At 39.0% G+C, this 26,028-nt stretch overlaps 1 protein-coding gene across 3 annotated transcripts in view; it reads left to right on the top strand.

The window, feature by feature from the left end:
- Window positions 1–26,028, top strand: part of LOC125450806 (aminopeptidase N-like) — a 128,374-nt gene that overhangs the window by 49,973 nt on the left and 52,373 nt on the right. For all 3 annotated transcript variants that reach the window (XM_059644684.1, XM_059644683.1, XM_048527015.2), the window contains exons 7-12: window positions 1,340–1,483; window positions 5,341–5,406; window positions 5,564–5,629; window positions 8,509–8,669; window positions 22,431–22,507; window positions 23,588–23,724. In XM_059644684.1, coding sequence (XP_059500667.1) covers window positions 1,340–1,483; window positions 5,341–5,406; window positions 5,564–5,629; window positions 8,509–8,669; window positions 22,431–22,507; window positions 23,588–23,724 — 651 coding nt within the window. The remainder of the gene's footprint in view (window positions 1–1,339; window positions 1,484–5,340; window positions 5,407–5,563; window positions 5,630–8,508; window positions 8,670–22,430; window positions 22,508–23,587; window positions 23,725–26,028) is intronic.

The following is a 26,028-nucleotide window of genomic DNA, read 5'->3' as shown; positions in this document are numbered from 1 at the left end:
GCAGAAACAGACCCTTCGGTCTAACCAGTCCATGCCGAACACAATCCCAAACTAAACTAGTCCCACCCGCCTGCTCCTGGCCCATATTCCCTCCGAACATTTCCTATTCATGTATCTATCCAAATGTCTTTAAATATTGTAATTGTACCTGCATCTACCACTTCCTTAGGAAATTCGTTCCACACGAAAACCACCCTCTGTGTAAAAAACATTGCTATTAAGTCATTTTTTAAAACTCTCCTCTCACCTTAAAAATGTATCCACTAGCCTTGAAATTTCCCATCTTAGGGAAAAGACAACTATTATCAACTCTATACATCTCATAATTTTATAAATTTCTATCAGGTCACCTCTCAATCTCCTACGCTCCAGTGAAAAAAGCCCCAGTCTGTCCAGCCTTTCCTTATAACTCAAATGTTCCATACCCATACCTGGCAAATCTCTTCAGAACCCTCTCCAGCTGGAATGTATCCTTCCTACGACTGGGCAACCAGAAATGGACACAATAACCCAGAAGAAGCCTCACGAATATCCTGTACGGCCTCAACCTCAACATAACTATAAACCAAACACCTTATATTGGATCAGGAATGACTTTTACATCAATTAACTTTTAAAGACAAGTGTAAAAATGTTTGGCTTAGAAGGAAAATCCTTTTGGGAGAATTACTGAGCTTATTATAGAGAAAGATAAATGAACGCTTTTTATTACAATGCATCGTGATTAGTTTTTTTTTTAAACTTTATTTCCTAACCTGGCTAGATTAGCATATTCAAAATGTTTTTTTAAAATTGATATTGTGCACATTTTCCAATAACATTGGAAAATACAACATTATGAGATTATTTAATGATTATTTAATGGCTAATTTACACCAGTATTGTACATAAGTGAAATGAATTTACAACTAAGATAATTGTTATTATGTTAATTAACTTAGTTAAAAGTCAGAGGTAGAAAATATCAGATCAGGACTGGGATTCATGTTAGGAGAGTAAAATGCATTGTCAATAATCAGATTAAACATGGATACGGAATGGAGCTTATTTTTCCTTCTTCTATACACCAGCAAAGCCCTGATCCAACAGGAGAACATATCAAAAATTCAACAACAAAAGCATGAAACAAATGCTAAGTGTGAACAACAGGAATGTGAGAGATGTAATCTATAATCGGGAGATTAGATAATTTTGTTTTAAAGTCAGCAGCAATCCAGGCAGGAGAATATGTACATGAGGTAGAATTTGGAATAGGGTAAATCATACTTGTCTGCGAAGGGAATAGGCTGTTTTATCACTCAAATATAGTGAACTTACTGCTGCCTTGATTTTATTTCAGGAACATAAATACCCAATTCATTTGAAATATCTAGTGTTCCAAAGTGAGAGGCATGTTCCTTCACATTCTTTGTCAATGAAGAAAGAAGATATTCAAACGTTTGACAAAATCATGGAAATGTTCAGCGACATCACATACATCAAGGTAAATTTTACAGCAAATGTAAAAGGCATATGGAGTTTCAGTTCAAAATGGGGATTAACTTGTCAAAGGTTTAAATGAGGAAATCCAGGTGCATACACTTATCAGAGATAACAAGGTATAGAGCTGGATGAACACAGCAGGCCAAGCAACATCAAGGAGCAAGATGGCTGACTTTTCAGGCCTAGACCCTTCTTCATTTTTCTGATGAAGGGCCTCAACCTGAAACGTCAGCTTTCCTGCTCCTCTGATGCAGCTTGGCCTGCCATGTTCATCCAGCTCTACACCTTGTTATCTCAGATTCTCCAGCATCTGCAGTTCCTACTATCTCTGCATACACTTGCCAACAGGACATACTGTTCAGGTAATATTTTGTTTGTCTTTGAAGTGAACACAACCACATCTATCATACCTGGGGTGTTTGATCAAGTTCTGGGGAAGATATAGGTAACAGCTGAGACCAATCTGCATTTGAAAGCTGAAAATAGGAAAAAGAAGCTTTGAATGAGGTCCTGGCTCAGGATATCATCTTCTTGTGTTTTCTCTCTGTCCCTGATGTGCATTTCCTTTTGAAAGATGCTGTATCACATTTTATTTGGTTGAGCAGGGTGCAGCATTCCAGTGCAAGCTTCACCCAGCACTCAAAGCTGGTATTAAATCTCTTGAGTGAAACCTTTAGAGTTTCTTTGAGCACTTCTTTTGACTCGTATGATATTGTGCACAAACCCAGGGTCTTCATAGAAGATTTAGTTTGGTAAGCGAGATATGGCTTTTTGGTTATATAACCAACTTAGTTCAGTTGTGACTGTGTCTGTATGGTTTGATTGCTTGAGTGAGGTGTTTTGTCTGGCCATCTGATTGACAGAAGTTTCTTAAGGCGACTCAAATGACAGTGGGTTGAGCTCATTGGCAATGAGCACAGGAGTTAGGATGTCATGTTACGGCTATAGATTCGCCAACTTTAGGTACATTGGACAAGCATATGGACGTACATGGAATAGTGTAGGTTAGATGGGCTTGAGATCGGTATGACAGGTCGGCACAATATCGAGGGCTGAAGGGCCGGTACTGTGCTGTAATATTCTATGTCCCATGTTCTATACGAGAGATTGGTTAGGCCACTTTTGGAATACTGTGTGCAATTCTGGTCTCCCTGCTATAGGAAGGATGTTGTCAAACTTGAAATGGTTCAAAAAATGATTTACGAGGATGTTGTCAGAGCTGGAGGGTTTGAGCTACAGGGAGAGGCTGAATAAGCTGGGGATATTTTCCTTAGAGCAGTCAGAGGCTGAGAGGTGACCTTTTTAGAGGTTTATAAAATCATGAGGGGCATGGATAGGGCAAATAGACAAGGTCTTTTCCCCAGGGTGAGGATTCCAAAACTAAAGGGAGTAGGTTTAAGGTGAGAGGGTAAAAATTTAAAAGGGTCCTAAGGGGCAATGTTTTCTTGCAGAGTTTGGTGCATGTATGGAATGAGCTGCCAGATGCAGTGGTGGAGACTGGTACAATTACAACATTTAAAAGTCATCTGGATAGGCATACGAATAGGAAGAGTTTAGAGGGATGTGGGCCAAATGCTGGCAATTGGGACTAGATTTATTTAGGATATCTGGTCAGCATGGATGAGTTAAACCGTAGGGTCTGTTTCCATGCTGTATATCTCTATGAATCTACAATGTTGGTACACTGTCTATGTTTCAGCTGCATAGAGCAGAATGGACAGGATTAATGTTTTACAAGAACTTCCATTTCAGTCGGCAGACTTATTCCTCTTCATCCCATGATGTTGGAAGTCTTCCAAAAGCAAAAAATCTTTTACATGTTTGCATGTATCTCATTACCTTTGGCAGCTTGAGAGTGTGCAGCGAAGATCAATGAATGTATCAACTGCTGACAGGTTCTGGTGATAGACTGAAATATTGGACTGGAGATATGACATTACTTCAGTTCAAACAATAATAAAGAAATAAGACACGCATCACAGCTGGGATTCATTGGGTTTCAATTTCCGAAATACAATAATGAAGCTAATGAGTTTGTGATGGGCAATTGACAATATGATATTGTAAAAGAAGGTCCATCAGATCAGTCGGCATTTGTAGCGAGGGGGTTAAGAACGTTTTAAATTATCATCATACATGACCATCTCTCGGTGGCATTAAGTCAACCTGACTAAATTTTATCTGCTAAGCAGTTTTGTGTTGTTTAATTTTGTCACTAGGTGGCTGGGACTATCTTTGATTGTCAAACACACCAAGCCCCAGTGATATCCAGAGTACTGGTATTTTAGTGCCACTGGAAGTTGATCCTACAAGGGTTAATGCGCAAGGATGAAGAGATCATCTCTGGGAAGGACAATCACTCTGGGTCTGCACTGTCACAGGATTCATGCAAACCATGCACCAGCTCCAAATTAGTTGTGTAACAGTGCATGTTCTCAGAGAGGGATCTTGTCTGTTGAGTTTGTTATCGCCTTTCTGCATTGCCTCCTTACACTAGTAAGAGCCTGACATCAGTGACATCAGTGAGGCGGAGAGTTTGGTTTTTACATCAAGATTCACAAATCAAAAGTGAACAAGATCAGTTGATGAACACAGGAACAGAAGTGGCAAGTTTGTGGTAGTGTGTCTGTCCCTCAGAATTACTTCCAAAAGTTTCCCAGCACTGAGGTTAGACTGATTGGCCTGTAACCTTCTGGTTTGTCCCTTGCTCCCTTCTTGAATAACGGTGCCACATTGGCTGTACTCCAGTGCCTCTCCTATTGTCACCACCTTTGCTGTTTCCTCTCTTGACTCACTCAACAGCTTATTATACACTTCATCAGGCTGGGGATTTATCTACTTTTAAACCAGCCAAGCCACTCAGAACCACCTCTCAGTCTATTCTAATTTCCAAGTATATATGTGGGTACAGAAATCAGGAAGGAGAATATTGTAGTCCTTCCTTGCTGATTTCTGTACCCACAGCATTCCTCTTGCTTGTAAACACTGTCACAAAGTAGTCATTTTGAACCCTACCTACATCCTGTGGCCCCACAAACAAATTACCTCTGTGGCCCTTAATGGGCCCTATCTTTCCCTAGTTACACTTTTGTCATTAATGCACTTGTATAATAACTAAGGATTTTCCTTCATTTTACCTGCCATTATTTTTCATGCCCCTAATTTCCATTAAGATTCCCCTTGCCTATTCTGTACTCCTCTAAGGCTTGTACTGTTTTGAGCCCTCCATATCCACCATAAGCCTTGATTGTTCTCTTTATCCAATCCTGAAATCCATTGATTTCCAAGGTTTGCTGGATTTTCTGGTCTTACCCTTTATCTTTATTGGAACATGTTGATGCTGCACTTTCCCTATTTCCTTCTTGAATGCATCTCACTGCTATAACACTGCTTTACATAAAAAATATCTGCTCCCACTCCACAATGGCCAAATCATAAGACCATAAGACACAGGAACAGAAATTAGGCCATTCAGCCCATCGAGTCTGCTCTGCCATTCAATCATAGCTGATAGGTTTCTCAACCCCGTTCTTCCACTTTCTCCCCATAACCTTGATCCCCTTGATAATCAAGAACCAATCTATCTCAGCCTTAAATGTACTCAATGATCTGGCCTCCACAGCCTTTTGTGGCAGTGAATTCCATAGATTCACCATTCCCTAGCTGAAGAAGTTTCTTCTTATCTCCATCCAAAAAGGTCTTCCCTTTACTCTACAGCTGTGCCCTGGGGTCCCAGTCTCAAAGTTGATCTTATTAAAAGTAATATAAGTCTTATTATGATTGCTAATGGTCATATGTGTAGCATATCACATCAGTATTATGTTAGCATGCAAATTATTTTCCTTTTGCCAACCGCAGGGTGCATCCATCATCCACATGATCTCCAACTTTATGACAGAGGAGCTGTTTGCAAAAGGGCTCAGAGTGAGTTTAAAAAGATTTTTCCTGATTTGAGTCAGGATGTTTAAAGTGTGAAATAAAAATCATATTTTGAGTTGAAACTATTTCAAGATTTTTTTGTTTATTTCCACACCGAATACTTGTCTTTGTTTCTTCACACTCACTCTCCTTTGCTTTACAGTCATACCTCAAGGCCTTTTCCTATTCAAATGCTGAGACAGATGACATGTGGCATCATTTGCAGATGGTGGGTTTAACACATATTTATACAGCCTTCGTGTACTATTGTGCCATTTTGCCTACTAATCCCTTGAATGTTTGATTTGTTTTTGGTTTCCTTCCTGCCACACAGTTGGGTCACAATGAGGGGAATGATAATTGTATATATGGCTTAAACTTAAATTGTTTTATTGGAAGCTGTAGTTTCATGTAGGACTGTGGAATACTGGGTGTATGAATGGAGTATTTGAACCATTTTCCATGCCTATCATATATTTCGATTGTTGCTCACACTTTTGAATCCTCCATGATGGTGACAATCTTTTGTGCACTATAACATTTTACTGAGAAAACAGTTAGACTAGACACATGCTAGGAACATAGGAACTGGCAGCAGGAGTTGGTAATTCAGCCCTTTGGGTCCCCTGCTCCATTTAACATGATCATGACTGATATTATCCTGGTCTCAATTCTACTTTCCTGCCTGTTCCCCATAGCCGTTTGTCACGCTTTTCATCAGCTGGAAAACATTGCACGGGAAGGAAACTGGAAACCTTATAACATTTTAAAAATATTTGGATGAGCACTTCAAATATCATAACTTCAAGGATATGGTACAAATGCAGGAAATCAGGATTAGAGCACTTTTAGTGTTAGTTATGTCAGTGCAGACTCGATGGGCCAAAGGGCTTGTTCTGTATTGTATGAATCGATGAAGCAATGAAACATATCTATTTCTTTCTTGTATCTGTTGATTGATTCTGCATCCACTGCACTCTGGGGCAGTGAGTTCCACAGATTCACAACCTTCTGAGAGAAGTAGCTTCTCTTCAGCTCTGTTTTAAAACTACCGCCTCTCACTTTATATCTATGATGGCTTGTTCTGGAATGTCCCTCAAGGTGGAATAACTATTCAATATTCACCTTATCACTTCCTTTAGTATTTTATATACCTCCAATCAGACAGCCCTCCTCATTCTTCTAACTCCAATAACACAAGCCTGAGCCATTCAAATACTCCTTGCACAATGGCCTTTCCATCCTTGGAATCATTCTGGTGAATATCCAGTGAACTGCCTCCAGTGCCAGCACATTCTTCTTCAAGTGAGGAGACCAGAACCAGACACAATATTCCAACGAAGTCTCACCAACCCCTTATGTAATTTATAGTCCAGTCCTTTTGCAATAAATGCCAGGATTCCATTTGCCTTTTTTATTATATCCTGCACCTGCATACCCACTAACATAACTATGTAACCAACTGTTAGAAATATAGCAGCTACAACCTGTTTTTCCCCTCGTTGTGAGAAAATACTCATCCCATCTTCTCGTTTTCACCCAATTGCGAACTATTCCGATAAGAATGACGGCTTTGTAAAAGGAAAGATAAGTTGACATTTATCCTAGTTCTATGCTTCCATCTGCTAAACCACAGTGAGGAAAGTTCATGCATGGCCCAGGGAACATCAGGAAACAAACCACCTGACTAATCATATTGAAAGAATCATAGAAATGTTGATCGTCATAGAAGGTAACCTAATCACACATTCCTATATACGATTGGGAATGCAAACTCAGGGAATTGATTATTTTCCCTGGCAACTTATGAGAATGATCTATTTATGAGAATGAGATGTTACCACCTCTGTACACTGCTAAAAATACATGGAAATAACATAGCTGGCAATGTCTCATATCTAAATAGTTGACCTCTGCTCATTGTGTTCCAACACAAAATAGTATTCCATTTGAAATTGTGATAAGATCACTTTCAGTAGCATAAAGAGAATAAAGTTTAGCCCAAGAGCAATGCTTACTCTAAAATTTGTCTTAAGTAAAAGGTACCACTGCAAAAAAAAGCACACATATGGAACATTGCGAACATTAAATCCAACTTGACAAGTGTTAATTTGACGCGTTACTACACATTTGGTTCAGCACCTATGAAAGGAAAAGAGTTATATCACTTTAAAAGAACCTCATCCTCACTGAAATGTTTTGAAATGCATCTTTTTCACTTTTTCAGAACACTCAGGATATGATGAAATGTTTAGATTATTATTGCATCGTATGTTGCATTTTGTCAGAAACACAACTAATTTATTATTTTATAATATCAAAACTATTTTTAATGTTTGGGCTTTGTCTATTAGCTTTGTCTAATAGAATGCAGTGACTTGCTTATTATTATGAATTACTGAAATAAAAGAATAACAAAGCTTTTATCGACATGTTATCATCTTGACTGGGAAATCACATAGCGAGTACAGGATGAGCATATCAGACCTGACATTCTGAATTCCATCATCAACAGAAAGGCACATGTTTCAATTTACTTATAAGATTAATATTCAAAGCTGCTGCCATACAAAAATACTATTCCTTTAATCAAAACGTTTTGGAACGTGTGGATATGTTTGAGATTCAAAGTCCTCAAGGCAGCAAATCCTTTTACCCACTGCTGCAAACTGGTTTCAATTGTTGTTTTGCATTCCATTTCCTTCAATTTTATTACAGAGCCTGAGCCAGCCTCTTTAAGTTAGATTTAAAAGCATTCCTATTCATGCTTGTGGTTTTCATAATGGTAGGTTTCTTTGTTATAGTGGAAATTATATATTTTGTTTAAACGGAAGATTTAGTCTTTCAGGATCGATTATTCATTGTCTAACCGATAAATAATTTAAAAGTTAGGTAAAGTTTATTTTATCCTATATTGAATATTCCTTATAAATAGCAGCTATCTTTTACACTGAGTGATGTTTGGTGGCATTGATCTGAAAGAATTAACAGTTCGCTATATGACCTTATTGAAAGTCAGTTAACAATCAAACACTGGAAAATTTAAGTCACTATCTGCAGTAGATGGGTAATTAATGGATTGCTAATTCATGACTTTTGCTTCAATAGGCCATAGATAGTCAGGATGTTATTAAACTGCCAGCATCAATAAAATCCATCATGGACACATGGACAGTGCAGGAAGGATTACCTACTATAACAGTTAATACAACAAGTGGCACTGTAAAACAGGACTACTTTGAAAAAACAGAGGAAAACAGAAATTCAAAGTATGTATAGCATTTCAATAACTTTTTTTTCTAATGTGTTGTCAGTCATTCTTCTTTCTCACCAGTAATAGGTAGGTGACTTCAATTATCAACCTGAAAGCAAAGTCATTTGCATCTCTAAATTTGTGATGTATATTATATCTTTCAAATGATACAGTATTTATTTCAATATTTTTGCAACATTTTACTAGATTACAGCCTGATCATTTTCTTAAAATATAATTGGATATGGTCTTCCTACTGCTGTTAATTAAAGTAATTTTGAAAGAAATACTTTAGTTTCCTGTTCACTTCTAAAGCTTCTATACACAATGTCATCTAAGATCAAAAAAGTACAATTAAAAAATCCAAGTCTCTGTCTTTGCCACTCTGAGACCATTGAGTGGGTGAAGTGATTTGGACAAATCCTCCATTTCATTTTATTTTCTTTTCACAGTGTCCGTGACACTGGAAGCAAATGGGGAAAAATCATATGTACGACCCTTGGCTGGGTGCTCCTGCACATTTAGTTACTGTGTTATCGGAGCTCAAACTTCATTCCAGAAACAAATTTTGGTTACATTGGTCTGGACCTTCTAAAGGATTGAGAACAAGGTAGTACTCGTTGGTACTGATGATTTTGGATAGGAAGGAAGATGTGGCCCTGAAATCAGAATTTAGGGAGCCAGGTAGAAAGTCAATGAGCAAGACCAAAAATGTAGCATTCTCCAGACTACTCCCAGTACCAGGTCTAAGTACAGGAAGAGCAAGATAAGGCAAATAAATTTGTGGCTTGAAAGGTGGTACAGGAAGGATGGCTTTAGATTCCTGGAATTGGCTGTGGGGATGTTGGTACCTGTACAAGCTGAATTGGCAATGTCTAAACAGGCCCTTGCAGGATGTTTCACTGGTGCTAATGGGACGGCCTTAAATTAACTTGGCAGGAGTGTGGGAACCAAGAAAGACTATTAGAGGTGATAGGGACATACTAGGGGTAACAAAATGTTTAAGGACTCAGCTGGCACTAATGTAGGAAATTGTAAGATAATAAATGAAGTCAAAATAGGGGAGAAAGGAAGTCCAAAGCAGTTATGGTGGAATCATGATGTTTCAGTGGTGAAGGACACCTGGCTCTAGGAAGGGAAGACTGAGTGTTAAATGTTCCTGGCTATAATTTTTCAGGAAAGATAAAAGGGGAAGGAACAGAGGAGGATCTGTAGTTATGGTTAAGGAAAGCACTACAGTGCTGGAGAAAGAACATATCTCAGAGTGTTCGAGTACAGAGTCAATTTGACTACAGCTCATTTACATTGGTGCAATTACATTGCTAAGTGTAATTTACTGACCACCATCGAGTGGAAATGAATGCAGAGGAACAAATCTGCAGGGAAACAATCAAGAAATGTCATCATTATAGAGGAGTTAAAATGGGAGCTTCAATGAGACAAATATGGGCCAGGGTACTTGCAGTATAAAGCCCGGCAAGGGGCAACTGTTCCTGGATTGTGTTCGGGAGCATTTCCTACAGCAGTATACAAGGAAGGCTGCATTGTTGGAGCTGGTCTTTGGAAATGGGGCCAAGTGGATCGAGTGTCAGTAGAGAATCATTCTGGAGACAGTGATCATTCTATTTTAAGGTTTAGGTTGGTGTTGGAAAAAAGATACGCAGCAATCCAGAGCAAGAAAAATGAAACGGCAGAGAGCTGACTTAAATCAGGCTAGAACAAGATTGAGCAGGATTGATTGGGTGAAGATGTTGACAGCAAGATCAGTAACAGAATAATTAGCCAACTTCAAGGAACATATGGTTTGGTACAGTTGAAGTATATTCTCTGATTCAAAAGGCAGGACAAACAAAAAAGGAGTTCCCTGGATGATAAAGGAGGTGGAGAGTTGGCAGATGAGGTTAAATGCAAAGAAGTGTAAGGTGATGCAGTTTAGTCAGAAGAACACTGAATGACAGTATAAAATTTGGCATATAATTCTAAAAGGGGTGCAGGATCAGAGGGATCTGGGTTTATATGTACACAGGTCTTTGAAAATGGAGTGTTCTTGACTTTATTAATGGGACATAGAGTATAAGAGCAAAGAGGTGATGTTGAACATATGCAAGACATTTATTAGACCTCAGCTGGAGTATGAAAACAAACAGTAAGTGCAGAATTAGAATTATGTATAGTAAAATTTTTATTATCCATCATGCGCAGGAAATGATTGGTGCTTATTAATCAAAACTTCCAATTCACAGAGAGTTTGATTTATCTATGAAATATGTTGTAATTCATGTATTATGGCCGGTCAAAGAATAAAATATGAAATAAAATGCAGATAATCGGCAAGTAAAGAACCAAATTTTTTTATTTCTAGCCTCCAAAAGTACTTTTAAACATAAAATACGGGGCAAAATAATCAAATGTAGACCATAGAATGCCTACAGTGTGGAAGCAGGCCATTTAATTCATTGAGCCCACACTACCCTTCTGAAGAGCATCCCACCCAAATCTATCCTATCCCTGTAACCCTGCATTTCCTATGGCAACCCACCTAGCCTGCATATCTGTGGGCAATTTAGCATGGTCAATCCACCTAATATGTACATTTTTGCACTGTGGGAGGAAACTGGAGCAAAGCCATCAGATGCAGGGAGAATATGCAAACTCTACACAGACCGTCACCCGAAGATGGAATGAAACCCAAGCCTCTAATACTGTGAGGTAGCGGTGCTAACCACTCAGCCAGCTTGCTGAGTAGATATACTTGAACGGAATTGGTCCTCAATATATCTTACAACTGTCTGTAGAAATGTGGAAGATATAGGAGGTTAGGCCCTGGTGCAAGCCCTTGCTACATTATTAAATAAACCTGCGATGTCAGTTTGCCTTTCAGCAAATTTAATCAGTGTTGGAAAAGCTGAAGCAGCATCAGACCAAATTATTTACTTCTCCTTACTGAAATTGTCTTCAGTCCCCCTTTTCCCATCTCCTTCAGCTTTAGGGGATTCACAACACTCTCCATCATTTTTTCATCACCAACAGCACGTGCCACTTCAGCTTCAAGTCAGCTATGACCCACACTTGCATCACATGTATGCACAGTTTGCTGATTGGGTGTGAAAAAAGATTATCATTCACCATATCCATGATGTTGGGTAATATATTCATTCTAGGTCTTACCATAAGTCCTTCAAAATCTTCTTCATCAGAACAGCTTTCTACAAGCATAACTCCAAGTAATAATTTTCTTCAAATCCTCACCAATGTTACGCTATTCATTGATTTACAAGTGTAGGTCACATTAAAAATTGTACCTTTTATGCCTTAAACAGATCAAAGTTTTGGTGTTGTGTCTTCATGTTTGATTAACTTCTACATGAAATGTCTCCTGTGACATTGATGGGCAACATTTTCCCAGTTCTTGAAGAAATTCATGAGGATGTAACGAGAATGAAAAATTGAGATTCTCAACATTGAGACAAAGGCCTGATTTTCCCCTTAAGCCTTTAACAGTTCAATTAAAATCTTGCTTGTAAGTGATGAAGACCCTATTTTCATGCATTAACATCACATTATTAGCTAATCTTGCCTCACAAATATTTGGGTTGCGATTTTCTCAGATACTGATGAGAAGCTAAATACTGTTGCTTCCCAACTTGGAAATTAGTGATAACCAGGCGAATAAAGCTTGTGCAGAGATAGTAAGAGTTGCAGATGCTGAGTCAGAGATAACACAGTGTGGAGCTGGAGGAACACAACAGGCCAGACAGCATCAGAGGAGCAGGAAAGTTGGTGTCTTGGCTCGGGTTGCTTCTCAAGTTCTCCATGCTCATTTTCATTCATCAACATCAAATGGCACTCTCCATTGGCACCTTTCCACTCTTCATCTACAGATGTTAATATCAGCAAAGCATTAGCTTGACCACATCACTCTGATTGACCTTGGACTAACTCAGAAAACAAGTCAGCACTGCACTACTTCAGTTTGAAAGGCACCAATACCTGATATTACATGGTTGCTGCCATGCCCCTCCTGTGCAGGGATACACGTCTTATGCATCTGCATAAGATGCATTGAAGGACTTTTAATTTGCTCTGTTAGTACTTTCTCACTTTGCGTTTGCTTAGATGCTTACAGCATTTCTGCACTGCCTTGCCTTGCTTTTAGCCCATTGCCACTTCATTCAGAACTTAAAGGCTCACAGTATTTCATGATTATCTTGCCTTTTTGAACAGGTTGTCATACTTGTCAACACTATACAGTCAAGGGTCAGACATATTTCTGTACAGCACCATGCTATGTCAATGCATATGACAGAGAGTTATGCGGCAAGCACACTGCATGTGCTTCAACCAAATGATCCTGTCTGAAAGTCAAAGGGGAATAGTCCTTAGTTAATTAAAGGGGAATTATAGGATTTGGGGTGGCAACCACATTAATTCTAGGGATTGTCCTACTTCAGTCAAAGTCTTTGGTCATATCATTGGATGCTTGGTGCGATTAACTTTGGAAGAGCTGTGTCCTCCCAGGGGATCTTACCACAGTAAAACCTGCAAGTTAATTCCATCCAGCTCGAATAAGTGAATCGGGACCCATAGACAAATCCATCAGAGACCTGCATCATGCTCATTCAGGGTTGTTCTCATGAATCAGTCTGGGGTTGGGACATGGTCAGTCCGAAGGATTTAGGCAGTAAATGTCAACTGGGATAATCAGACAATAATCTATACTGTGACAGCAAAACTGAGACACTCGTGTGTCAGGGATGGTGGGCATTCTGCTGTGATTCATAAGGGATAATGACTGTGAATGACTGGTCTTACATGAATGGCAGGATATGACAAGTGGTTGTGTACAGGGCTGTACTGTGGTATTAACTATTTACAATTTTTATCAATGATGAGAGGAGCAAAGACGTTGTAGCAAAATTCACAGATTACATCAAATTGGGGAAGAAAGTATGTTATGAAAAAGGCACAGGGAGGTTGAAGATAGATGTAGGTAGGTTGAGTGTATGGGCAAAATTCTGGCAGATGGAGAGCGGGGATGGAGCATTGAAAGTTGTTGACTTTCTTATAAGAGATAGTGAGAACTGTCAATGCTGGAGTCAGAGATGACACAGTGTGGAGCTCAAGGAACACAACAGGCCAGGCAGCAGCAGAGGAGCAGGAAAGCTAATGTTTCGGGTCGGGAATCTTCTTCAGAAAACTTCAGGTTTCTGAAGAAGGTCCCAACCCAAAACATCAGCCTTCCTGTTCCTCTGATGCTGCCTGATCTTCTTATAATATTGCTAGGTGTTTTTTATTTCTCACTATTGACATTTCAGGATGGCTATTGCATTCCACACTGGGCACTATGCTTTCCTTTGGCAGTCCTGAGGAAAGAGGACCACCTTCGCCTCCACCACCCTGGGCCACAAGTCTATCATGTCCCTGTCCAAAAACTGGGTCCCACCTTCCCATACTTGGCCAAGTCCAGTGGAATTGTGGAAAAGCCACAGATATTGGCTGGCAGTACCTGGCTTGCAATATTTGAACAGTGCAGTGGTGGGGTTTAAATATGGTGCCTATAGCATCAACTCTGAAAGACCCCACCAGCAGTGAGGATTTCCACCTCTCCAACCACACAATTTAACTGGGAAGGCTCTATGAAACCTTAATGCCTATTACATGAAGTGAGTAATGAATGATTACATGAGGAAAGTTAACATGGCCCAGGGAAGGAAACCATCCTTAAAAAAACCTGAAAATAGCACAGTCAAAATATGGGAATTTTTATTTCATATTCTGGATGACAGCCTGATCCATAGTTTGAAATGATGAGATTACGATGAGAGGCGGAAATTGATTTTTAAAAAATGCCACCGTCATGAATTCAGATTCATGAAGGGGTGCTCAACAATTGTTTAAAATTGGAATCACTTCACCGTCTTTAGCCTTGCCTATTTTTCTAAAACATTCTTCCACTGTGAGAGCAAAACATGGTGAAACTATTGTTGAAAAATGCCCTTGTCTATGTCTGCTTTACTATGTGCATCGTAAATTACCGGTAACTGTGTAACCTCTTTAAATGATTGACGAAACTTAAATTTTCCAAGCACCAAAAGGTTTACCTTACATAACTCATAGCATTTGCATGTGTAAGAGCTGTAATTGTATCTTTATTCTGTTCACAATTAATAAAACCAGATCCACTTGTACCTGCCAGTGTAGAATTCAGAGAACATCACCAACATAATCCAGCTTCATCAGGACATTATACATTTGAACATGGGCTGGAATATGTTCAGAAAGTAATTATTTAAAAATTCAAAGTACTTTTCAGTAGATACATGGTCAGCCAATTTTTAGCCACGAGATATGACTAATCTTCTAATGCCATGACAAAGTTTAAAATACGAAAATTATTCATCGAAAAATTCACATGGTTCAGTCAACTTAATTCACTGATGATTTATTTTGAATTTTTAATGAGCATCAGGTTGGAGATAGGGGCAGCTTCTGCTTGCTTGTTGATTATTTTTAGGATTTTTTTGATGAGAAGAGGGATCCTTGTGTAACTTTATTCTTTGATTTTGGTTTTCTTCCTCAGTATATTTTTATACACTAACCTTTGTGTCAAGCAAAGAACTCTTCATGCACTGTGTAAACAGTATCTGGTTGCCCAAACTGCCTGAACCTGGATTATAGCATCCTTTAACAGTTTTATGTGATTCAGAATTAGCGGAAAACAACAGTAATCATTCATCTTAAGCCCTGGCAACATATATCATGGATCAGCAAACATGATGTTCTTCCCTCAAAACATTCCAAACATTGACCTTTTCAATGCATCTGTAGATGTCAATTTTCTGCTTTAGTGTCAACACAACACTTGTGCTTCTCCCTGGTTTATTAGATGCCGTAATGGCATGATGGGAGAAATGTGGCTATGAGTAAGTGGAACCACTACTACCTCTGCTGGAAACTTCCATTGTTGTAGGAAGGTAACTGGGAAATCTTAGGGCTCCAGATCATTTCTGAAAGGGTCCTGTTTGATAAAGCGATGATTCCTGTTCACGAAATATCAGAAATTCCGGTTTGTAGAGAATTCCACTTGGTGGAGTAGTGCTTGACACAAAGGTTAGTGTATAAAAATATACTGAGGAAGAAAACCAAAATCAAAAGGATAAAGTTACACAAGGATCCCTCTTCTCATCAAAAATTATCCTAAAAATAATCAACTACTATTTTTTTTGTTATTATTCAGGGGATGTAGGTGTGACTGGCTGGGCCATCATTTATAGCCCATTCCAAGTCACACTATAGGAGGTGCTGTTGAGCTGTCTTCTTGAACTACTACAGTCCATGTGCTGTAGGTAGACCCACAATGCAGTTCGAGAAGTTGTAGGATTTTGGCCCATTGACACCAATATGTTTACAAGCCAGGATGGTGAGGGGCTTGGGCAGGAACTTGAAGATTATGGTGTATCTGTGGCCCTTGTCCATCTAGGTGAAAGTGGGCATGGGTTAGGAAGGAGCAGTCTAAGGATCACTGGTGAATTTCTACAGTGTTTCTTGTAGATGGTCCACAAATCTGCTACTGAGCATTGGTGGTGGAGAAAGTGGATGCCTATGGATATGGTGCCAATTAATCTGTTATCTGTTTGGGGGCGTCAGGCTTCTTGAGTATTTTTGGAGCTGCATTCATCGAGGCAAGTGGGGTGAATCACATCAGACTCCTAACCAGTGCTTTGTAGAAAATAAGGACTGCAGATGCTGGAAGCCAGAGTCCATAGGTCCTGTCCTGACAAAGGGTTTTGGCCCAAGACATGAACTTACCTGCTCCTCGAATGCTGTCTGACCTGCTGTGATTTTCCAGCGTCACACCTATAGACTCTGTACTTTGTAGATGGCAGACAGGCTTTGGGGAGTCAAGAGATGAGTTACTTGCAATCTCAATAAATCTTAATCTCACTCACAATAAATCAATTTTCTCTGCCTTCCAATATTTCCACTAATATATCTCCGTTTGTCTCATTGAAAATAGTATGTTCACCCACACTTCCTGCCTGAATATCCTTATTATTTTTTGTCTTATTTTTCTGCCAGTTTTTTGATCATATATCCTTGAGTCTGTATTTAGAATTGTTACTGTATATGCAAAGATACAAAGCTACAAATGAACAAATTAATTATTGGATAGCGGTGGAGCAAAATCACGCAAACCTTTTTCACAACTTTTTCACATATTTCCCATTGCTGCCACTCAGTATCCCTGCCAATTTAGGTAGAAAGAAGATGTTTTGTGGAGCAAATCATTTGTCATTTCAACTCCTTTAGAAATGCCTTGCTGCAGACAGCACATAGTAATCTGCAATATTCCCAGAGCGGAAGCTAATCTGGCCGGTTAGCCAGTTTATGAATGTGATGACTTGGAAGAAGCCATTGCGAACCAGAATGATCATCTAAGTTCCTGCCCAATTTGTTACAATAACATTGATCTCTCATCCTTTTAAACTGCAATGAGTACAGATACAAACTACTCAAAATTTTCTAAAATCATTCAACAACCAGGACCAACCGAGCTAACCTTTTTATGATTGCCTCCAATGCCAGCATCTTTTTCCTTATATAAGGGCACCAAAACTGTTTGCAATATTCCAGTGTGTTCCAATAAATGTCTTGTACAGTTTTACCAAGACTTTCCTATTTTAATACTGCACTTCTTTTGAAATAAAGGCCAACATTCCATTTACCTTCCAATTACCTGCTGAACGTGGATTCTAGCTTTTTGTGATTCATGCACAAGGACCTCCATGTATTTGTGCTGCATGTCTAATCAAGCAGCCGTCCAGTTGCATTTTCTTTAAAAACTCATTTAATTACAAATTTTATCCCCAATTGCTGAATCAAATCTAATTTCCACTTAATATCAAAAAGTACTGATTTAATAAAAACCAGAAATCATTTTATCTTTTACATAAACAGTGGAAAACTTAGAGTGATTGTAAAATTTCTTTTCCAGTCTTAAAGTTTTATTCATTCCTGTTTTGTGTTTCCACACATTTCCTAAACCTAATGAGTTCACAGATCAGTGACCCTCTAAGTAATCAAATCAATTGAGCCAGTATAGAATGTTACAAAAATAATTGCATTTATTTTGCATTGACTGGGAAAGATAGACATTGGCCAAAATATTTTTATATTCACCAATGTGTGATGGTGCTTTTGGAGCAAGGAGCACTCCTTTCTCACACGGAAGGTACAAGTTGCAAATCCAATACCACGGATTTTTTTTTGAAGAGACGGTGGATTGGGTGAGGACAACTGAGGACTCAGGGCTATGGAAGGTGAGAGCCAGCAGCATATAGGAGATTAATAGACGCACATCAATAATGTCAGCAAAAAGAGAATTTCCATATTCACCACTGGTCACAGTACAATCTGACTATGCTTACACAACAGCTCCTAGTGGCTGATTGAATGAGATCAAGAGGTACAGTATGCCACGACCTTCTATTAGAATATAGCAGAAATTAAAATGTTACAGAGTTTGGGCAGTTATTTACAATGTTTAAAAAAATCATAAATTACCTGCAAGATACCTGGATAGAGGAGACCGCATTGTCTGTTTCTTCTTTAAATAAGAATATGTGAAAACCCAAACAGCATTGACATCCATTCTCACAAGGTAAGATATCTTCTCCTTAAATGCTACTCCCATGTTCCCTTGCTGTTAAAATTCTTTTTTATTTTATACCCCAAAGCACTGGATCAATAATTTGCTTCATTTTTATCCACACTTCCAGTCCAAAGTCTGCTTTTCCTGCTCACCCATTAAATATGAGCACCCTCAGGCCAATTTTACATAGTTATTTCCTACTATTCTTTAATATTTTTCAAAAAGAAGTTTTGTTCTTTTTTTTTCCTTTTGAATCAAGTCAACAAAGTGACATTTATTATCGTTTTTTTCACAGACAAGGTTAATTGCTGATGTGGCTCCAGTTATCAGTCTCAGGCATTGTTTAAAATTATTTTAAATCAGTAAGACCCACTCACACACATCGATATAATTTTAGAATTATTGAAACCACTATATCAATTGTGACAAGTCCTTGCAGAACCTTATATGTTTCAATGAGATCACTTCACATTCTTCTTATTCCAATTGGTAAACATCCAACCAGCTCGATATTTTCACATTAGCCAAACACTTCAATCCAGGAATCTATCACGTAGACATTTTCTGAACTTCTTTGACAGCAATTAAATCCTTCCTTAAGTAAGGAGTTCCAATCTGTACACTGTACTCCAGGTGCCAGTTCACTAAAGCCTTGTACTGCTGTGGCATACCTACCTACTCACTCTTCACTCCCTATGCACGAACTGCCAACATTTGTTGTTTTCTTAATCACAAGCTGCACTTGCAAAATTAATTTTTCTGATTCCTGTATCAAAACACAACTCCCTCTGTATCTCAAAGCTCTGCTGCCTCTCTCCATTTATGTAATGTACTTTTCTATTCTTCCTGCCAAATTGGAAAAGGTAGTGTTTCTTCACATTATACTCATTTTACCAGATTTTGTGTCCTCATGTCCTTTTATCAATGTATTTTTATATCGGTCTTCATGTTATCAGCAAATTTAGGTACTGTCTATTCAGTTCCTTTGTCCAAGTTATTGATTTAAAATCAGAGGATCCAACACTGATTTTTGCATGTCACTATACTAACTTGTCAAACTGAAAATGATTCATTGATCCTTGTTCCTTGCTTCTTGTTATCAAACCAATCCTCTATCAATGTTGATATGTTATCTCATACCTCATGAGCTCTTACTTTGTGTGGTATATTTTGTTGTGGCATCTTACCAAATGCCTTTTTGAAAATTGAAGTACTCACATATAGAGGTTAGCCTTGCCTTGCTTGTTACTTCCTTGGAAGAATTCTAATGAGTTAGTCAAACTCAATTTCCCTTTCTCAAAACCGCATTGACTCTGCCTGATGGTATAATGATTTTATACATATCTTTCTATTACCTCTTTAGTAATGTATTCTACTTTTGCCTGTGATATATCATAGGTTAACTGCCTTACATTTCCTATTTTAATGTCTCTTCTTTCTTGAAGAGTGATGCTACATTTGCTATTTTCAAACCCGCTGTTACCTTTCCAGAATCTAGAGAATTTTGGAAGATGAAAAAATGCATCTATTATCATTGAAGCAACTTCTTTATTATCTTAGAATGTGGGCTTTCAGTCCGATGAACTGATCAGCACTAATTCTATTAGTTTTCCGAGTACTTTTTACTTATTAATTGTTGTTGTTTCAAGTTCCTCCCTCCCTCTTACCTCTGGACCTCAAATATTCTTAGGATTTTACTTTCTTATTTTCTAAAGTGAACGCTAAGACAAAAACCTGTTCACCACTTCTGATATTTCCTTGTTTCCCAATTTAATTCCTCAGTCTGACCCAATAAAGAAGTGCATGTTAGTTACAACTTTTTTTTAAATACTTGTAGAAATCATTACTATCTATTTTTATATTTCTAGCAAGCCTTCTCTCATTCCCTAACACCTCCCTCAGGATATTTGTAATCATTTTTAGATGGTTTCTAAAATCTGTTCAATTTTCTGACATACCATGAAACCTTACAGTATTTTTTTCTTTCAATTCAATGTTATTCTTAACTTTTTTTAGTTATCTACGGATAGTGAGTCCTTCTTGCTTAATGGAATATTCTTTTGCTCAAAGTTATATCTATCTCCTTAAATATGTGCCATAGCCCATCTTTCATTTGAGGATAATGCATGATGAAATGTGCAAGAGGGCATGACACGGCAGCACCTGATTACTAAAAATTAGGTGCCAACAAGATGGAACTACAACCCAGGGCTCCCTGCATGTCAAACAATGTAAAAAACATGCAAGATCTGCAGTTTTCGCATGTTCATTTCTGAACGGCGATGAACAATGAATCCATTAGTAAGAAGGTGAGGCTCCATGAATATCCTCATCCTCACCGACGGTGAAATCCAATGTGTTACTGTATTCCTCTTCAGCCATAGTGCCAAGGGGAAGGTATATCTCAACCTCTTCCTGAGGTCCTTGTTAGCACAAATGCTAATCTTCAATTAATTCAATTAACTCCACATGATGAAGAAATAGTTGAAGACACTGTATACTGCAAAGGCTGTGGGCCATGACAATGCTCTGACAATAGGACTTAATACTTGTGCTCCTGAACTAACCGTGTCCTTAATCAAGCTCCTAGGTATTTTGGTACAGCAACAAAATTAGATTCTACCCCATAGTGTGGAAAATTGTATAGATATATTCTATACACAAAAACAGGACCAATCTAACACAGCCCAATTACAACCCTATCACTCTATTCAGGTTCAATAGTAAGCTATGGATGGGAATAACAGCAGTGCTTTCATTTGCAAAAGAATAACCTGCCCACTGATGTTCACCAGGACCATTCAGTTTCTGACCTCACAACAACTTGAGTTCAAACATGAACAAAAGAGCTGAACTCCAGAGGTAAGGTGAAAGTGGCGACTATGCTGTCAGCAAGTGACAGTCAAGCATTTGACCAAGAATTGGCATCAAGGAGGGCCTAGCAAAACAAAAATCAATGGAAATACAGGGGAAGATCTCTACTAGCTGGAGTAATATCTACCGCAAAAGAAGCTGTTTATTATTGTTGGAGATCAACCTTCTCAGCTCCAAGACATCACGACTGGAGTTGCTGTAGGCCCAACCATCTTTAACTCCTTCACCAATGATCTTCCCTTCATCATAGGGTCAAAAGTGGTGACATTTGCTGATGTGCAATGTTGAGCAGCATTTGTGACTCCTCAGATATTGAGATAGTCCACATCCGTAGACCTGGAAAATATCCAGGCTTTGACTGATGGATAACAAGTAACATTCGTGCCACACATATACAAGTAATAACTTCAACTAGAGGGAACCTAACCATTGGCCCTTGATGTTCAATGGAATTGTCATTAATGAATCTCCATTTATCAACATTATGAAGCTTAACGTTGATAAGAACCAACCACACAATTACAGTAGCTGCATGGATAAGTCAGGGTTTAGGAGTTATGCAACCAGTAACTCACTGCCTGTCTCTCCAATGACTGTACACTATCAATAATGCTTAAGTCAGGAACGTGATGGAATACTATCCACATGCCTGGATGGGTGCAGTTTCAACAACTCAGCAGTCTGAAACTACCCACGGTAAAGCAATGTACTTGATTGTCATTCCATCCACCACTTTCAACATCAACACCCCCTCACTCCCACCGCTGAGACACTGTGGCAGCAATGAGTGCTATTTGCAAGATGCACTGCAGTAGCTCATTAAGGCTTCTTCAATGGTATTTTCCAAAACTGCAGCCTCTATCCCCTGGATGGACAATGGCAGCAGGTACATGGGAATACCACCACCTGCAAGTTTCTCTCCAAGCCACACACCATCCTGACTTGGAACTATATCACCATTCCTTCACTGTCACTGGGTGAACAACCTGGAATTCCTTTGCTAACACCACTGGGGGTGTACCTAAACCTCCTGCAGTAGTCCAGAAAGGCTGTTCACCACTACCTGCTCCAGGGCAGTTGAGGATGGACAATAAAATCAAACTATTGTTTAAAAAGAAAACTACAGAGGTGGATTAATCACAAATTTTGTTTTGAAGACACATTTACAGTCCTTAAATATTCATAGAATACCAATAATAAGAAGTATGCAGGAAGTTAATCTCTCCTACCATTTCATTATTTCCTCTTTAGCTACTCATGGTATATTCCTATTTTCTGGATGAAGAATGGATCAATGCAGCCACTTATCTGGTTTGATGAGGAACATAGTAAGTAATTTACATTGTAGCATGTTTTGTTACTGCATCTCAAGATAAAGTTGCATGTTCTGCTTCCTAATGTGCTGGTTGCAAATAATTAGCAATCAAAATATTGCCAATTTGTAAAGTGCAACAGATTTGCATTTTGTGAAAGAAACTCAAGATAATTTTGTGATATTATAATAGTTCTTCGTGTAAACTGTTGAATATTCAAGCACGCATTATAACCGATTTTCCCAATATGCGATTGGACAAGCGTTTTACACATCCTCTGGAGTATGGCATCAGCTGGTTAACATTTCATGTGAAGATTTGAGAAACATTTGATCATTTCTATTAACTAAGCCAAGTTAATGAAAATCATTTAGAGAAATCTTTTGAGTTCCCTAATGTTAAATCATGCCTGAATAACTTTTGGAATACTCTAAACACAAGGAAGAAATAACAGTCACTTTATATTGTCTTGTAATAGAATAACCAGTTAACCTAGACAACATCCAAGCTTTTCAGCTTTTGATCCTACTCATGCACTTACCATGTACTTGATGAAGCACATTCAAAACTGAAACTGAAATCTATACATGTTGTGACCAAGATTTTAGTTATTCAGACCCTGCATAATGTGCATGCTGCTGCATTTTGTGAATCATGTCTTTTAACTTTGCAAAACTATCAAATTCCACTCATTCAGGCAAGGAGTACAATCTGCAGGAGGAGTCAATGGGAATGATCCTCACAAACATTAGGAGGCAGCTTGTGCCCAGATCCATGGCTGTTTTGATAACAGGGGAATTTAATCAGGCGGGAGGTAGCATTTGGTGACCCCATCACTTTGTCACATTAACCTGTTGAAGACCTTTTAGGAAAGGTCCATAAACAGCTGTCATTCCATGTACCCATTGCCAATTGAGGCTCTTGTTCACGCAATAAATGCTTGTTATCCCCAAGATTCTATCCACTACTACAAAAATGTTGACTCTACGAAAATCTGGGCAATTGACAAATCCATAAGGGTATACCACTGATTCTTCTTCGTAGTTAACAGAAGCTATTATCCTACTGATTTTCATTCATGGTGCTTATACACAGAAACATACCCTGAGATAAAACGCACCACAGAAGAAGAATGGATTCTGCTGAACATCAATATATCCAGCCTCTGTAGAATTGTCTATGATGATTCAAATTGGCAGCAGCTAATTCACCAACTAAACAAAGATCCAACAGTGAGTTACAATTTTCCTATGTTTCTTAATAATTGTTATTCATCTGAGATACATTAAAGACAAGACAATAATGCCAATCAGTTTATACTGTATTGTGGTGGAATATCCAGTTTATCATCACTAGAACTAATAACAGACGAATGCATTTTCAAAGCCACTTCTCACATGCAGGAAGTAAATCGCAGAACTGTATATTACTGTGGTTGACCAGCAGGAATGTGAATGCTGAAAGGGGGCCAAAAGTAAAAAAGGAATGTTTTGAAGGCGGGAATGGAAGTGACATAATGTCTATGGACAACTGCAACTGCTGGGATCAGGGGACTAGATAGACTACATTCATAATGGGGCAGTGGGATAGGACAAAAAGGCAGAGGCCGCGGCCAAAGGAACAGGAGTACACATAGTGATGATTAGAAGAGTTAATGATCTATCATTTTTTAATCACCTATTTTCTCCCTATGTACTCTTCTTTAACATCTCAAAACAATTTGTATCAGCTCTCCTTCTCTTCTCAGCTCGACTTCTCCAATCTTTCCAAATAACTGAAGTGCCTCCTTCTTGATATCTCTTCTGCATTCTCCAGTACATTCACATCCTTCCTAAGGGTGGTCCTCAGCCAGCTCAGTGGTTAGCACGGCTACCTCACCACACCAGGGGCCTGAGTTCAACTCCACCCTCAGGTGACTGTGTGAAGTTTGCACATTCTCCCGGTGTCTGTGTGGGTTTCCTCTGGGTGCTCCGTTTTCTCCTACAGTCCAAGAATGTGCAGGTTAAGTGTGTTGGCCATGCTAAATTGCTCTGTTGTACCTAGGGATGTGGAGGCTGGAGCTGGATTAGCCACGATAAATACGGGCATGGGGAGGGGTTGGATTTTGGTCGGATGCTCTTCAGAGAGTCAGTGCAGACTCAATGGGCCCAATGCCCTTTCCTTCACCGTCGGGATTCTATGATTCCCCTCAAGCTGGGATCTAACCAGTTTGTTATTTAGGTTCAGCATAACCTCCCTGCCCTCATATTGCATGGCCCTAATAATGAAGTCTCAAATACTCTATGTTTTATTAACAGCTCAGTCTACCTGTCCTGCTACTTTAAAGACATATACCAGGTCCCTCTGCTCCTGCACGCCCTTTAGAATAGTACTGTTTATTTTATACTGCCCCCAAATTATTTGTGTCAAAGTGTAACACCTCACACTTCTCAGCCTTGAATTTCTATTGTCTGTTAACTTCCACTACGCCAATGTGTCAATGTCCTTTTAATAGTCTACACTATCATCCTCACAATTCACACTTCTCCCTAGTTTTGTGTCATTCACAACTTTTGAAATTGTCTCTTGCACACTAAGATCTAGACCATTTAAGTACATTATTATTAATACACTCACTCTTTTTGTTAATTCGAGAAGACCTGGTCAAATTGTCTCCTTTTAAAACGTATGTTTATTTGGTTTTGGAACAAAGGTATCATTGAGGGAAGGGGCATTTTTAAAGTAACGTTTTCATAACCAGATGAAGAAGTGGGTGGATGAAGAAAGAAGGGGAGCTGGTGATGAACTAATTCATCCTTCTTCACCCAAGAGCTTAACAGTTGAGGATATTCCCCTTCTGGAACTGCAATGAATTGGAGAACCTCACCTGGGATTTCATCATAACACTATACCTAAGCATTTCTCTAACTCTCTATCATTTTGCAGGCCTAGTGCCACTCTTCCTGCTGCTAGAGCTCCTGGTACTGCTGCGTTATGTACTTGGGCTGTGTGACACCACAACTGTGTTTTTTTCATGTGTTCAGACATACACAGGGGCCACAGCTTCCTGGGCACTGAGCATGCTGCAAATGTAGCAAACAGCGCACTGGGCTGTCTCTGGTAAATTACTTTATGTCTGCCCTACTAAATCTTGTGCTTGAAAAACACTGTCAGAAATGCTGTTGTGATAGCAAGCAGATGAGATTAGATTCCCTACAATGTGGAAACAGGCCCTTTGGCCCAACAAGTCCACACCAGCCCTTGAAGCATCCCACCCAGACCCATCCCCCTATAACCCACACACCCCTGAACACTATGGGCAATTTAGCATGGCCAATCCACCTAGCCTGAACATCTTTGGACTGTGGGAGGAAACCGGAGCACCCGGAGGAAACCTATGCAGACACGGGAAGAACGTGCAAACTCCACACAGACAATTGCCCGAAGCTGGAATCGAACCTGGATCCCTGGCGCTGTGAGGCTGCAGTGCTAACCACTGAGCCACCGTGCTGCCATAATGACATAATTTAAGAAAGAATCAGGTGAAATTATTAAAG

The sequence above is a fragment of the Stegostoma tigrinum genome, chromosome 3 (assembly GCF_030684315.1).
Source record: "Stegostoma tigrinum isolate sSteTig4 chromosome 3, sSteTig4.hap1, whole genome shotgun sequence".
Taxonomy (NCBI): Eukaryota; Metazoa; Chordata; class Chondrichthyes; order Orectolobiformes; family Stegostomatidae; genus Stegostoma; species Stegostoma tigrinum.
The sequence above is the reverse complement of the archived record's forward strand: the minus strand, read 5'-3'. Positions and strand labels throughout refer to the sequence as shown.